This window comes from Helicoverpa armigera, chromosome 15, assembly GCF_030705265.1.
Source record: "Helicoverpa armigera isolate CAAS_96S chromosome 15, ASM3070526v1, whole genome shotgun sequence".
In the NCBI taxonomy this organism is placed as follows: Eukaryota; Metazoa; Arthropoda; class Insecta; order Lepidoptera; family Noctuidae; genus Helicoverpa; species Helicoverpa armigera.
Genome location: NC_087134.1, coordinates 5,439,486 through 5,456,115, shown reverse-complemented (window position 1 = coordinate 5,456,115; position 16,630 = coordinate 5,439,486). Strand labels below are relative to the sequence as shown.

Here is a 16,630-nt window from a genome sequence, read left to right as displayed (position 1 = left end):
GTATTTTATTTAATAAATACATATTATAATTTATTTATTTTCACCTTCAGTAGAATAACTTCATACAATAATGATTTGTTTAAACCTTCATCTGATAACACACAGGGTTATTCTAACACAAATAGGTATACGAATCCAGTGAAGCGAATGCATTACTTTAGTGTTTAATGTGCTGTGCCACCCAAAGAGCCATTACCCTTAGATTCGAGACACATTAACCGCACGCCACGCGACCACAAACACGTCACGCGCTAAACAGATGAAATGTGACTACACGGTGCTTAGAGAATTGAACTAACAGGATACACCGTTGCTGTGCCTTCCCCACTGCTTAAAAATTTTAAAAGCATTTATTGAAAGTAGGCTGAAATACTTTTCAAACATCAAAATTAAATGACACAGCCCAAAGAACCCACTCTTTACCACTTTCTATTTTGGGATGGGAAGAAGTGGTGCAACAAACTCCCCGTAACACATTTCTATCTGTTAGATTTAAAGGATCTAAAGGAACGACTTTATGTTTGTGTTTGTCGTGTGCTTGCGTAACAATGAGATCGAAAATGCATGTAAGTAAGCTATCAAAACATAATAATATATATTTGAACTCTGCTAACATTATGTTGCGTTACCTTTTTCGCATAGAGATATTTGTTCATGACGGCATGCGTTAATTCAATACTCTAAGATACGACGTGAATGCAGCTGAAAATATTCAGCCCTTTTGGTGACGTAATGTACATATGTTTATCATCAAAGTGAAAATGAATTCATGTAATAACAAGATAGAATTGAGATGAATTGACGCAATTTACAGCATTACAGACGCATCAAAATGCATACCTAAAGACATTTATAATCATATTTATTATTGCTTATTATACAATGACTTTGTTAGAGATAAATAATTAGATTTAACTAGTTATTGTAATCTTTGTTGATTGAGGATGTTATGTGGCACGTTCTATATAATTACTGTGTACCTATTATAATTGTTTATGTAGTTGTAAGAATACATAGCTAATATGTTTTAAACATCGTGATAGATAGTGTTAGTTGGTTTTAGTTCCGCAACTAAGCAAACATTCAGTGCCTATTTTAATGTTACGTGAATATTGAATAAGTTGTATGTATCATTCATACCACGGTTACTTTTAAATTGTAATTTTAATTTTTAAATTTTAATTTAAATTTATTCAAAGCAAGTAACCATAAAAATACTCTACAGATTTTTTTGAAAAACTACGTATGAGCTATGAAATACTACCTACAAAGTGTGTATGAAGTAGTAACACAATTTCTGTCACCAAAGCTAAACACGTTACGTTATAATTACCAACTCTATATAAATAAATAAGTACATTATCAATCATTTATTAATATCATGTTAATACATAGACATAATATAATGTAATTTAAAATAACAATATTGATTAGTTTCTTATCAATGCCAAGTGCAAACACTTACACATTAGCTGTTTAAAAATAATTAACCTTTGACTTTTGTGTGTATCTATATCTATACTAAGCAATACTAGCTTCCACCAACGGTTCCACACGTGTCTCGAGGGACTACTTATACTTATCGCGTAAGGATAAAAAGTAGTCTATGTCCTTTTTACGGACTATCCGTGTACCAACTTTCATTGAAACCAGCTCAGTAGTTTTAGCGGGGAAGCGCTATAGACAGAAAGGTAGACAGTTAATTTACTTCTATGATAAGTAAGGATAGGGATTACATCTAAAGCAGCTACATTACAGCTGAAGAGTTGGTTTGAGTAAACTGAAAAACCCATTATACCGAGGAAGACTGTAGGCTACTTTTTACTTTTTATCAGGGTGTTAAAGTCAGCATCCGAAGATCTTTCGAGACATGGTTGAATCCGCGGGAAATACCAAAGTTATTTATAAGAATGTAGAATGAATATTCAGCGAGTTTCTAAACAGTGTCTAAAATTGACTACGACTGTTTTGTTAGGTACTTGAAATGGAAAGCCAGTGAAGCGTGTCAGATCAATTGCTTGAAGAGTTACATGATCTAAAATAGGAAGTGTAGGCACTTATTTCCGATCCATTGTTATCATTCAAACCATATTCACCGACCATAATGATATAAATACATTGAAATAAAAAGAATCATTACAAAATAGCATCAAAAAACTTTTGTTTGATAACAATGAATTGTAAACTCCAAAAAAAGAATGATCGATCCTACAATTTTGAGTCTGCGTGTCATATCTTAGTGTAAACTTCTTTACTTATACAAATACCTATATGTTGAGTGTTTTAGAATAGGCATAATTCTTTAGTTTATCTAAAAATTCTGGGTTTTTCAGCATGCATGATGGAACGGGAAGAGGCAAAATTAACACTAAATATGAATGAAAAACCGTAATGATAACCTCAAAAGTGGTTAGTTTAATAAGTATACTGACGTACGTTGTACGATAGAGCAATCTCGGTTTTTTTAAGTAGGTAGGTACCTACATGATTTTCTAAAAATATTGTTCCGAGATAAAAAAAAAATTGGTCAGTGAAATGATTTGGTAATTAATGGTATAAGTACTTTATTATTTGTATAGGTACCTAGGTATCTATAAAAATAGGTAGGTAGGCAAGCGTGGTGATTAATGCTCAATCTTTCTCCGTGTGAGAGGAGGCCTGTGCCCAGCAGGGGGACGATAAAAAGGCTGTAAAAGTATAGGTACCTACGTTCCTATCTATGTAGATACATTAAAGTTGCTATAATGTTGTACCTACAGATATACCTTCTTGGTGTAAGGACCAACAATGATATGAAAGTCTACTAAAAATATTTTTCTTGTACGTGGGAACTAAAATTACAATTCGCACTAATTCCTCTTGAGTAGTAAATGACTGGATGCAGTAAAACTGTGCAATTACCCTAGTTGACTTGTTTAATGGAATAATGGTTGATGGCATAAAGACCGTCTCTCTAGTTCGACGATTTTAAATCGAGTGAATTTCGAATCGATTTTAATTAATTGATGTAGCTGAAGAAAACAAAATCGAGTCAGACATAAAAGTAAATATACCTGGAAATGTTTCGGAGGACACGATAACTGTCATGTGTACCTATATCTTTGGCAGTGCTTTACGGGTCATCAGAAGCCAGTAAGTGTGACAACCAGATTTACCTATTAGTATTAGCTTGCCTGGGTTACTGGGTTGAGGAGGTCAGATAGACAGTCGCTACTTAATAAACGCAGGTATTTGGATGCATCCGATTAGACATTACTTGTGAAAAGGCTTGGAAGAAAAAATATACCTGGTAAGCAAAATAAATTGTCTGCAGTCTTGTCTTGCATTGATTCATGCATCGTAATCAATTTCAGTCGGTTTTGTAATGAAAACATTTCATAAGGTGTTAGACCTTGACCAACGGACAGAATGGATGGACGGTCCGACTGAAGTGACTGTCAAACGGTAGATCGTTTTCGTGAATAGAACGAGTTATTGACCTATGTATTGGACCTAAGTATTAATGCTCAATCCTTCTCCGTGTGAGAGGAGGCCTGTGCCCAGCAGTGGGACGATAAAAAGGCTGACGATGATTATACAGTTTTGATTATATAAGGTAAACGTACCAATAGTCGTCGGATTTCGGAAATCACTGACTTTGAAGCGCTACTGTGTGTTAAATATTCAATAGAAAATGAAAATTTTTGCATGACGTGATAGAGTATTTATTCATTATTCTAATTAACTAATGTTTTTTTAATCATTTTGATGGGTTTATATACTTATTAAGGCAAAAGTAAAAAAAGGGCGATTTGTACCAATAGTCGTCTGATTTGTACGGATACTCGTCAAATTATCCCAGTACTCGTCAACTTTTAATGCTAATGTAAACTCTCTGCTCTTGAACATAAGGTTCAAGTTATGTACATTTTTTTGTGCTTGAATTTGTTAAGCATACTTGTGCTTTTGAAACATCAGGTAGGTAGATAGATAAAAAACCAAATTCCTATTTAGAATAGCAGGTCATAATCTGTTAGAAGAGCAGGTATTCAATAAAACAGATACATGGTTGCATTTTAATTTATATTCCTATCTATCAAACGCTTGGAATCACAAAACCAGTCTATGTATAAAATATCTTATACTAATATTATAAAGCTGAAGAGTTTGTTTGTTTGAACGCGCTAAGCTCAGGAACTACTGGTCCGATTTGAATATTTCTTGCAGTGTTAGATAGCCCATGTATCGAGGAAGGCTATAGGCTACTTTTATTGCGGTACGGGAAGTAGTTCCCACGGGATGCGGGTGAAACCGCTGGCAGAAGTTAGAATGTTATATTTTTTAATCATAATAACGATGCAGTCATGTGCATATGTAGCACGAGTAAAATAATTACATTTAAATTGTAAAATAAAATAATTAGTATTCACAAAAAATAAAAGCCACATTCATTTATATAGTTTATCGCGAAATAATTACTAACATTCATAGATATGTAGGTAAGGTTGTCATTCATCAAAACTTCTGAACTGCTTAGCGCATGCTAAGTACCATTTGCAAAAATCTCTATAGACAGGTTAAACTGTCTACTGTCTTAAAGGTATCAATCAAAAAATAAAATATGATTAGGTACAACTAACCGTTCAAACTCAATAATAATAATATCTAATAAGCCCCACAGGGCATCTGAGGTGGATGACGGGGAGTAGCGGCCCCGCGGGGCTATATATCCGAGTGCTCCGGGGAGAGTATACTGTCCCCCATCTCCGGCCTGCTGGAGTGAAGGTCTCCCGCCTCTTGGCTTGCCTTCATTGGGCGACCAGAGTGGAGTCGCTAGAGCAGGGTTAGCAGCCCTGCTCGGAGGGTAGGTGCCTCGTGGTAAGCGGCGAGTGGGCCGGTGATGCTGGACCCACAGGGAGCGCGTGATCTGCGTTTAAAGTCCGCCGAGGTATCCTCACCCTTCAGCCGCTCATGTACCTGTTGCCCTCTTGTTGCGATTTAGCAACTGATTCCCGGGGGCCCAGTCAGTGAGGTGGCGAGTCTCCAACTGCCATTTTAAGGGTCAATTCACACTGAAGGAGCAGCGGCCGGCAGCGGCCGGCAGCGGCCGAAATTGCAAGGGATTGAGCGCGAGCGCGGCGGGCCGCGCGGCGCCGCGCGGCGCCGCACCGCGCCGCGCTCTTACATTTTCCGTGCTCTTACGGCCGCTGCCGGCCGCTGCTCTTTCAGTGGGAATTGACCCTAACATGTATTTTATACATTGTCATCGGCAGGTGCCATAGTTCCTCATCATCATCATCCTCCGAGCCTTTTTTCCCAACTATGTTGGGGTCGGCTTCCAGTCTAACCGGATTCAGCCGAGTACCAGTACTTTACAAGAAGCGACTGCCTATCTGATCTCCTCAACCCAGTTACCTAGGCAACCCAATACCCCTTGGTTAGACTGGTGTGAGACTTATTGACTTTTGACTACCCGTAACGACTGCCAAGGATGTTCAAGGATAGCCGGGACCTACAGTTTAACTTGCCATCCGAAACACAGTCATTGCTGTCATTGCAGGATATACTTAGAAAGTACATACAAACTTAGAAAAGTTGCGTTGGTACTTGCCTGACCTGGAATCGAACCCGCGCCCTCATACTTGAGAGGTTGATTCTTGGCCCACCAGGCCACCACGACTTTTTTCCAGGTGCCATAGTTCCTATAGTTTCCTATATCCAATCAACATCCCTCGCAACGCAATAGCCCAAGTAGTTTTCCTCCATAGTTAGCAATACTTTAGCACAGAACCGGAGATTGTCCTTGGGTTCATTTCTATAGTGTATACAGGGATAATCGTCGGTTTTGTGTCACCATTTCATTAAAGTTGTCTTAAAAGAGCGTTTTAAATTTTTTTGCTGGTCTGATGTTGTGTGTGGGCCCTTGATTTACAGCTTTTATGACTTTTAAAAGGCCCTCTTGCTTGTAGTTTCTTTCAGTCATGATCTGCTATTAAAATTACGATCATGCAATCACTAAATACAGACAATTTTAAATAAAAAATCTTACTTAAGATTACTCTTTACCCATCAATATCGAATACGACAAGCAAAGAAGTGACAGCGATGGAAGCTATGTCATCTTAGTTTTAAACTGATTTAATATTTTTGCGTCAAAACTAGTTGAATGACATAATTTTTATACAGGCGCTATTAAGGCACGTTAGGAAGACGCGGTACAATACGCATAACGAAATGCAGTTATTTCGAACAAAAAGCATAGTGTAAGAACAGTCAATTTTTGTTTGCCACAAATTGTAATCCAAGCGTAGTAGAAACAAATGCTAGTGCTAGACCTACTTGTACCCAAAGCGGTAGATCTTAATCAAATGGCGGAGGCCTACAGCGGCCAATATATACCTGAAAAAACACTCGTAGAAAGTGTATACTTATAGAAAACAGGGGATTTAACCATTAAGAAACATATTAATTGAATCGAATAACATGACTGTGTACGTGCATCTAGAACCAGCAGAGTAACATTTACCCCTAAGAAAAAGCTTAAAAGAAACGCAGTTTTATGAACAAATGTAATCTTAACCTTAAATATGTTTGTTCTAGACAGTTATCAATTTTGTAAAAGTCCCGATATTAGCTATTTATTCGCATTTTGTACCGTAAAACACAAAATATCCTCATTATGACGAGTTTAGGTGCAACTTTTGAGCATGTCCCAGTAGTCGTCATAATAATTGTAAAATTGACGGGTTTTGGGTCAAATGGGAGTTTTGAAGTACCAATAGATGTCACATTAAAAAAATATATCTTCTATGTTAAAAGTATTCCAAATTGCATATTACATCGCTAGCAAATAAACTTAACTATCTAATTGAACAAAGAAACATACCACTGGAGTTATGTAAATCAAAACACAAAACCACGTGCTGAGTTTCACTTTTGACAGCTGAACTTCACGAAAAAACGATTTTGTTAGGGCACACACGTTCGAAATAACATATCTTAGAAGCCGTGACTGTTAAAACTCCGTATTGTTATTTCAATTGTGCAATATATTATCAAGAATATGTTGATATATAAACCAGCCCATTTTAAGTTCAGTAGAAAATAATAATAAAAGTTTTAAGATTAATTATTTACCGCCTTAAAATAAAAATGCTTTCATGCTTGAGTTATAAAAATGTTTTGACTTACCATTTTTTTAAATATTTAAACATGTTATTTAGTGTCCTGAATTTGTACTTATATAAATAATATTTTATATAATAATTAGCATTGTCCCTGTATAAAAAGTTACCATCACATTAATTGACAATTATTGGTATATTTTCTGCTAATAAATGCCATAGATACTTAGAACAAAAAAATATGTTTGTATAAACGAATTAGGTATTTCTGCTTACCTACGTTTTAAACAAAAATGCATCAATTGCTTGTCTCTGCTTGCTAAAACGATCCTAACGAGGATCCTAATGTACAATTTGTCTAAGATCGGCAAAATCTGCTAATCAGAAACCAATTAAGCGAAGGAACATTAATCATGCGATTCCGATAAATGAATAGCGAGACATTAGCGAGAGACTGTTATGATGTGATAGGCTAAATCTCTTTCAACGCATTTATTTTGAACTTTGCTCTTATATGATATAGAATGTTTACAAATAATAATTATGCGTTTATGTCAATATTTTGTGTACGTTAAGCGAAAAGCAAATTAGAATGAGTTGTTAATTAAGTTTCTGAGTATTAATTAAAGGCTAAATATTTAGTAAGGAAATTATACGGCTATTCAAGTTGTGATAACGAATAGCAAACAATAATATATGTAACTATCATACTAATACAAATTCATTAAGAAGATTTGTAGGTACTTGAGTCACATCCCCATCAAAATGTGCGCATAGCAACTTCATTGGGTCATTTAAACATCTTTGACAGTCTTCATGGGTCTTCTTTTCTCTTCTTCTAAAGGTCTAGCAAAAAGCAAGAAACTCTGGCAAAAACGTCCCAAGAAAGAAAGAGAGAAAAGACTTTGCAGATAATATGGTTAAATATTTCTAAAATACTTCCCATTTCTCTAAAAAAGGTACTGGTTAAAGAGCAATGCAATCTGAAGTTTACATAGCATGAAAAACGCGATCCTGCGATAAACAAATAAAGGTAGGTACTCACCGACTTCATCATCATTGACCAGCTTAGTGGCGATTGATCGCAGAGAAGTGGCCCCAGCGGAACTGAACATGTCCAGGACTGGGCCCAAGAAGTACACAGTCCTAGTGGGTGCCATGGCATACACCACGCTGGCAGCTATCCTACTGAAGCAGGCCACGACACCAATGATGCTGTCTTCTATCTTCCATCTTTTGCTGAACAAATATATTGTTATGAAGGAACCTGTGCAAAGAAATCATGACATAATACATTTTCTTACTGTTTTTAAACAAAAATTTTGACCTAGACTATTATTTCAAGGGTTGGTGTAAATGTGAAATGGGGAGGCATTTACCCAGCAGTGGCACTGCCTAAGCAAACGAACGCTTTTTGGGAAAAAGTAGAAAACTTAGTTCAATAAATAACCAATGTTAAAGTAACAGTCATTGCAAAACGCAACGACAATTTTAACCTAGCTGTTTCTGCGTGTATATGACCTAAAACTGTTCTTTGTATATTATGGGAAAAAAAACGAAAAACAATCAACTAGGGACTCAAACAATGGGTCATCAAAAGTAGGCTATGTAAGATAGCATTAAACATTTAAAACGTATTTGTTTCAACATAGACAAAGAAAGTTTACTCCATAAGAAGATATTAAGTAAGATGTTATAAAATATTCACATCTGTGGGAATACCTTAACTTTAATAAAACATTATTGTCTTCTTTATTGTTTTGTTTGACTGCATTTCCTTTCATAACAAGACTGATAGGTTAAGTAAGATAAGTCACATCATAGAGCACAATATTTAATTAGGTTTTACAGTAACAAGACTTTTTTGTGTCACAATACTGGCCGTTTACAAAGTGACTTTGTCATAAATTAAGAAAAAGTTCTATTTATAATTTGTTCTATTTTTAAATTAGTTCGGAGCAGATTAAAACCTTGTTTATGAATAGGTAAGCAAACAATCTATTCAGTACCTATATTTTTTTACTATTGTGATAGGATGTCGAATCTATCTTACGAAAATTCTTAGTAAAGAAGTATTTACTGTTCTCGATCTATCTAAGATACTCCATGTGTTCACTATCATTTAATTGTAAGCGTTGTTTGTCTCATTTTGTTTGCCGAGTTCGAGTTGACAGTTGGAAGATAGACGGGCGGTTGTTTTGAGGTCGAACCACTGCTAGACAGAAGAAGACAAATTAGTCGGTTAATGCTGCGTTTACATTGATCCAGTATACTCGAAAGTAGATTTGAATAGCTTCGTAATGAAAGGGTAGTTGCGCATTGACTATTGATCAAGAATTATTTTTAAGTAGAGTTCTTTTGGAATTGTAATTGTAGGTAAACTTTTTGTTTAATATCGTTTCTTTATGACATAAATAACACAGAAATACTAAAACGCAATTTATTTAGATTACAATGAAAACTACTGAAATAATTTCAAGTTATCAGTCAAGTTGCAATGAGCCTCAACTAACTTTACTCAAAATGCGAACATCGCACCACAAAAACTGATCCAGTACAGTTGAATAGAGCAAAAAGCTATCTTCCATCGTCGTCACACGTCAATCACTACGCAGTATTCGTGATTCGGACATAACTCGTCCCCGAACGAGTCCCCAACTCACTCGTCCCGAAGTCCCCTACTCACTCACTCGTCCCGTGTCAACGGGGTTTAAAACTGTCATGTCATAGAGAAGATACGCAAGATGGACTATGTAGGCTAGTACGTAATTAGTTAATTAATATTTAGGATATTTTATATGTTGAGAGCTGGTCATTGTTTTTCCTGGGCTAAGGGTTTTTTTAAAGGAGTTTGTTGGTTTGGAGCATTTATGAAATTTTGTTGAAATTGACTCTTTATTTCACCCGATGACTTATTACTGTGCCTGTGTGTAAGTGCCTACTTATATATTGTCAATAAACAAAATTTTTCGATAAATCTAGTGATCTAGTAGATCTAGACTAGCTGACCTATTGGATTGTCAAGTTTATAAAATTGCACGATGACAACAAACGAAGGTCAAGTTGCGATATACCTATTATTTAAATCAAGGTGATCATTGATGTATAATAAATAATGAAGTAGGATCTACAGGATTAAAGTAAAGTTTAGGCCATACGTTAATTAAATGTAACAACACTTCAAAAGTAAAGTAAAGTCAACCTACAGACGCTATCAGGTGAACCTACAGGAATCTGTCAAATTGTACCAATTGAACATTATCCTTCCACTATTGTGATAAGGTTGAAAATCTATTGAAGAAATACAGATTGAGGAAGGTTGGTGAACTGTCTGTACTTGTGTATTATACAATCTTATTATTTAATTTTAATATCTCTAACTTAATATTTTCCACGTGTTTATTTATCAGCTTTCGTAGTATTTTTAACGGTAGATGCGAGTGTGAACTGTGAAATTTGATTTACTTGTGTGATTCGATTCGATACGCTGAAAGTACTGGTATACACCTTTCAGTACACTTCATTAATTTATTAATACTTATACACGTGATTTTTGTATTAATGTACAGTTTTGAAACAACCCGCGTTGAGCAAGCGTGGTGATTAACGCTCAATCCTTCTCTGTGTGAGAGGAGGCCTGTGCCCAGCAGTGGGACAATAAAAAGGCTGATGACGGTATACAGTTTTTGGTTTTATACCTCCTTAAACAACAAATGTTATATTCATTGGATAGGAATATACCTACGCAATTCAAACAGCCTTCGTAGATTTACTAGAACTTTCGAATTATATGTCGTTAAAATGTTAATTTACCAATTTAATACGCAGAATACACACAGAATCTAATTTATTCATTTGTTTTATCGGATATTACTTAAAAAAGTACCTATCCTTATTTTATTGTGTAACTGGTTCTGAGTGGATTTTTTCAATCATTTTTTTTTATTGTCCAACCAGATGAACAGGTTTGATGGGAAACATAACAAAATAACCATAAATTAATAAAAATAACGTTATTGTAAGTTACATAATTCTTTTGGTTCGTTATAGTTAATTTTCTTGGCAAAATGGTGCCCAAAAATATTGTTCTTTTTGACAAAATTGAATTGGTAAAAACTTTTTTGTTCGTTGTTTATATTTAATCACGGTGTTGTTTGGTTTCGAACAAAACAAGCAATACTCCATGAAACATCGTTATGGGGCTTTTCTTTTATTTATTTTTGTTTTGTACGCCAACAGAATTTTATTTGTTACAAAGTTATGAGTTTGGTTTCATTGCGCATTTTAGATGTCGTCAGAAAACCACAGTCGAATTTGAAGACAATGTACCTATTTGAAAGAATTGATTAAATTTGAATTTTATTGTAAAGCATAAGCTATTTTAGACTTTAGTTGATACCTATGTATTTTGTCGTTTTAAAGCGATTTTTGTAGATAAATTTTAAATCCAAATAAAGGTGTTCTCTTCATGAATCCTTGATCACTGATACCAAAAGTTGAATCTTCTTTACAACGCCTCAAAAAAGTGTTCTCAGTACACATTACCAAGTCTCTTAACATAAAATTATCTATCAAACCTTTCTAATCTTTTGTGTAACTATTGTGATAATTGACAAGGTAATTTTCGTTATCAACGAGCCTACACAATGTTACCTAAAAATATTTCTGAACTACTTGAAATCGCACGCTGTCATAATATTTACGTTCCAATTATCGTAAGAATTAAAATAAATCTTTTTCACCGTGTATTTTTCCTTAAAAGACCATTGGTTTATCTGTTGATTCAACTCTTAGAGGGGTGTGAAAAATCTCCGTAGGTATATTTGCATTTTAATTATGCGTTGTAAAATTTCTTGTTTAAGCAAGTTTTATTTCATTAGTGTTGCGCAAGGATTGTAACTGGGTGCCTTGATAAAACTCTTTACTTTGGCTGACGTAGCAAAATATACTAATGACTATGCTTTTTGTCATTGTTTGAAAAAAAAGGCCTCTTTCGAACAAAAAATCATGTTAGTTATCTTTGTGGGTAAAGATTTGACATTGCCAAAAGACAGTTCACACATTAAGAAAGTCAATTTTGAAGCTAACTAATTTATAGTTAAGTAAACACAAACAAACAATTCTTTATAGTAATAAATATCCATTTCATAGAAAAAAATAGCAGCGATTTTCTAGACGGGCAACCATCTATCTCCTTGGAGTACAGAGATGTATGGAACGTGCGTGCAACGGAATTTATGGCCTTTTCCGCCTAGACCACTATGTTACGTTAGACGGTGTGCGCAGTGAATTCATTGCCTTGGTACTTTTTTTTTCACGTCATCTGTCATTAACGTCACAGTTGAAGAGTGACGTTTTAGATTTGAACCTGTTCGAATTTTGAATTTGGTTTCTTTTTTTTATTGAATTGGATGCGTGTCATAAAAGAGTTCGAATTTTTAAATCGGTATTTTTGGGCATTGAGAATGCTATTTTTTTCATTATTTTTCAGATGTTTGTCACACTCACGGTGTTTTGTTTCTCTGTAAAAATATTTCTGTACATCTAGAAAGGTATTTATTTATTTAACTGTAACTTATATTATTCATGTTTTTATAGCAGTTTGAGTCAAAAGACAAAAGAACTAAGTCTATTTGCCCAAACTGGCTTCCAAGAACAGTATTCTGTTTAATTTTAAGAGACAAACAAACATGAATATGATATGATATGAAACCGTGGATTAGCTTAGTAAGATTAAAAAAAAAACGTACTTACTAACATACAATAAAATGTGCAAAGAATGTGCTTTCTGACTCAAATATGTCAGAGATATAAAGGTGCCTACAATTAAAAATCGTACTAAGTGTAACAAATAACTAATTTTGCAAATAAACATAAGTACCTATTATTTATTTAAATATAGTTAATGCCAAACTTAATGGCGGCTTGGAACTGTGTGAACTTGGAAATGTTTCGCGGGCATCATTTTTAAAGTGCGTTTTGGAAGCGAACTTCTGTCAGCAACTGACAATCGCACGTGCCACACCTGCACTACTGGTTTCTATGTATCACATGAAGTCGTTTTGGTCGAAGCGGGACCAGCACGTGCAGTCGCTCTCAGATATAGACTGATTTCATGCTGTCGCTGCATGTGCGATCAGCAGTTTCATAATTGCACCTCACTTCCAAAACACATCTCTAGATACCTCCGGGTCGCGGAGATGCGTTCTAATATTGCTCATATACGCGAACCTTTGCTCAGTACTTAGCTCCGAGCCGCTACTAAGTTCGGCAAAAATTAAGCCTATCTTAAAAAGAAAAAACAATTGAATAAAAAACTTACCAACACTCCCCACAAGGACGGAGTAAGTGAGAAACAAGCTGTAGTCGACCTCGGTGAATTTGAACTTGTACCGAGTGAACCAGTAGGTCATCTGCGCCTCACCTTTATCCCAAACGAAACAGGTATTAGTCAATCAGGCACCGTGGGACGGCAATCTGTAAACATCACCTGTAAAAGGCTCTGTTCTAGATGGAAAGACTGCCGAGGGTGAAGTGGAAAAGATTTTGGGGAAAATGGTAAAATTGAGGGGAATGGATAAAACATTGGGGAAATAGAGCACATAGTAGAAGCAAAACAAACAGTAGTATTTGCAGCCACCCAATAAATGAAGGGGCAGAATAGTATATATATATAAGTAGGAGTAGTACTGGTAAAGGGGTGAAATAGAAATGACTGAACATAATTTTAAACAAGAAAATTATTTGAAATTTATGTATATGATTGCCGTAGGCGATGATGGTTATAGATGATAGATAGATGATACCTATTTTGATTGCAAAATAAAATATTATAAAACAAAGATATTATATCATAACACTATTATTTAATACTCGAATCTAAATTGATGTTATCGGTCAATATTACAGCTGTCATGCATATTTATTTTATTGACCAATTCTCTTTATTTGCAAATACCGTGTCGATTAAATAATTTCGTATTTTCGTAACACACATTGATATAATCTAGTTTCGATCTATGACATCATATTTATATTGTATAACCGAACTTTTGTTGTAAATTGATTTATAAGTACCAATTTATTGCTTGTAATTTTTATTTGCTAGCATAAAATGTCAAATTTCAAATGTCTTATTACACCTGTAGGAGAAACAAAACTTTTGTATGTACATGATTATAATATACATGATAAAGTAAAACAAACAAATGATACTTATATTTCTCACTACGAAACGAAAAACCGACTGGTTTGACAAGTCTTGTCTTCTAGCACGTAGCTGTCAAACCAGCCGGCCAGTATCAATGAGTTGTTACAAAAAGGTAGGTACACACCATTGTAACATTTTACCGAATTTTCTAAATCATTCTTACTATTCTAAAACAAACAATTGGGATTTTATAAACAACCGCAGCTCTCCTACTATTTGGTGTCATTGACTTAAAATAAAGATGACGCCTTATACAATAGACTTGAGAAGAAATTCAGTTCATGAAATCTTTATTAATGTTAAAATAGGTACCTAACCTTGGTCGCATAAGTCAAAAGTGGCGCACAAGTCAATCGTGAATAAGTGAAGCCTAAGTTTAAGTGCAAATCACTGTGATGCGGTTAATAAATAAATAGAAGCATTAGTGTTTGCTGAAAAGCAAACTTGAGATAGTGCTTGATAGACAGTTATAAATATATCAGCGTTTATAAAAAAATAAAGCCGTTCAGCTTATCTTATGACGAGTAACTTAATTTTGCCAGTAATTAAATTTTGCCTTAATTATTTGGTAGAGTCATCACTCCACCGTCCTCAGGCACGGTGGAGTGATGACTTGCGCAAGACGGCTGGCAGGAGCTGGATGCGAGAAGCCGAAAATCGATCTTAGTGGCGTGCACTTGGAGAGGCCTATGCCCAGCAGTGGACTGCGATAGGCTGATGATGATGATGATGATTTGATAGAGTCCTAGGCACAATTTCACTGACAACTGAAACGTCAGTTTTTCTTAAAAGAACTGTTTACTTCGAAAAATGAACGTAAAAAATCATAGATAAATAGTGTTTTTTTGTTGACGGTGAACTTGAGCCTTCATGGATGTTCCTAAGGTACGTTGCACGATGAATTTTATTTAAGTACATATACCTATACTCAGGTACTTGTCCTGCAGGCAAAATGTTTTGTCCTTCAAAAAGAACAAAGCATAAAGGGCCTTTAAGGTCCACGTTAAGTTAAGTTTTAATTAGGTTTTGACAACCGTATTATTGTAGGTATATTTTAACACAAAAATCACCAATTTAGGCATGTAAAAAAATCTTTTAATCAACTGTTTCTTCTTTTTGTATCAATGTAATTATAGGTAGGTGTAGGTACATAGGCATACTATATGACTGTGCAAATTTTTGTAGTATCGTGAACCATGGTTTTACTTACTTAGTACTTGAGTAATCTGTGGTTTTACGAAGTATAAATAAGCTATTCAGTAAAGAAACACCAAGTATCTACTATGTATTTTATAGCGTTATTATACAAGGCAATATAAAGTTATATACCTACCACAAACTCAATCTAGATTTTTATCTGATCTCTCCGATCAGATAAATATCAAAAATTCAAAATCAAGTTTATTTGGGTTAATTTATTTTTTGGGTTTTAATTAAGTTTGTGGACCACAAAATAATAAATGGGGTGTTTGGGTTTTTCCTTATGGAATTTTCAGTTGTAACCTGATGGTTGAAATGTAGGGAATTTCGTGACTTCTAATAAACATAGCGATCATGTGAAAATTTAGTACCTGCCTTAGGTTTTGATTGTAATAGTTCTTATAAACAAAATTAAATAGACAATAGTCTACTATCATTGTCAAAATTAACTATTTATTCGAAAGGATAAATCATTTGAAAGTAGATTTTCAATTACTAGAAAGCCAATCAGAGAGTAATAACAATTTGGACCAAAGGTACGTAATCAATCCTTAGATGGATAGACTTTGTGTGAATTCTAATGATCTGAATTGCAGTTAGTAATAAATTTAGGCAAAGGCATAGATCGGTTTTAAGTTATCTTTAGCCATTTAAGAGGTCACATAGCAGGCAATTTGACCGCATGTAAATTAACCGTTAGACCAAAATTTATAATGCCTAGGTTCGCTTTAAATAGATTTGTTGCATTTAAGGTTGACGACCCCTGCAGTTCAAGTTCGACTGAGCGTATTACTATAGATTTTTTTAAAAATACTAATGCTAATCTCAAATCATATTGTATATTGATAGTAGGGTGACCATTATCTGCCTAGCCTTTTACCATCTATGTTTGGGATCGGCGTACCAGTGTTTTACATAGACCGATTGTCTATCTGGCCTCCTCAACCCATTTACCTGGACGATCAGATACTCCTTGGTCAGACTGACTTAGTTGTAGGACTTCTTGACTTTTGACTACCAGTAACAATTGTCAAAAATGTATTTATAAATAACGTGCTTAATGTTATGTTCGATCGGCCCGTACGGCTGTTAAGTAGCTAAGAGTTTACCTTTAGAC

General features: G+C 34.8%; 1 protein-coding gene across 1 annotated transcript in view; it reads right to left on the bottom strand.

The window, feature by feature from the left end:
* The window catches only part of LOC110370560 (proton-coupled folate transporter), a 42,078-nt gene that overhangs the window by 14,148 nt on the left and 11,300 nt on the right, over positions 1-16,630 (bottom strand). The window contains exons 2-3 of the mRNA XM_021326414.3: positions 13,426-13,527; positions 8,149-8,370 (exon numbers count right to left, since the gene is read on the bottom strand). Coding sequence (XP_021182089.1) covers positions 8,149-8,370; positions 13,426-13,527 — 324 coding nt within the window. The remainder of the gene's footprint in view (positions 1-8,148; positions 8,371-13,425; positions 13,528-16,630) is intronic.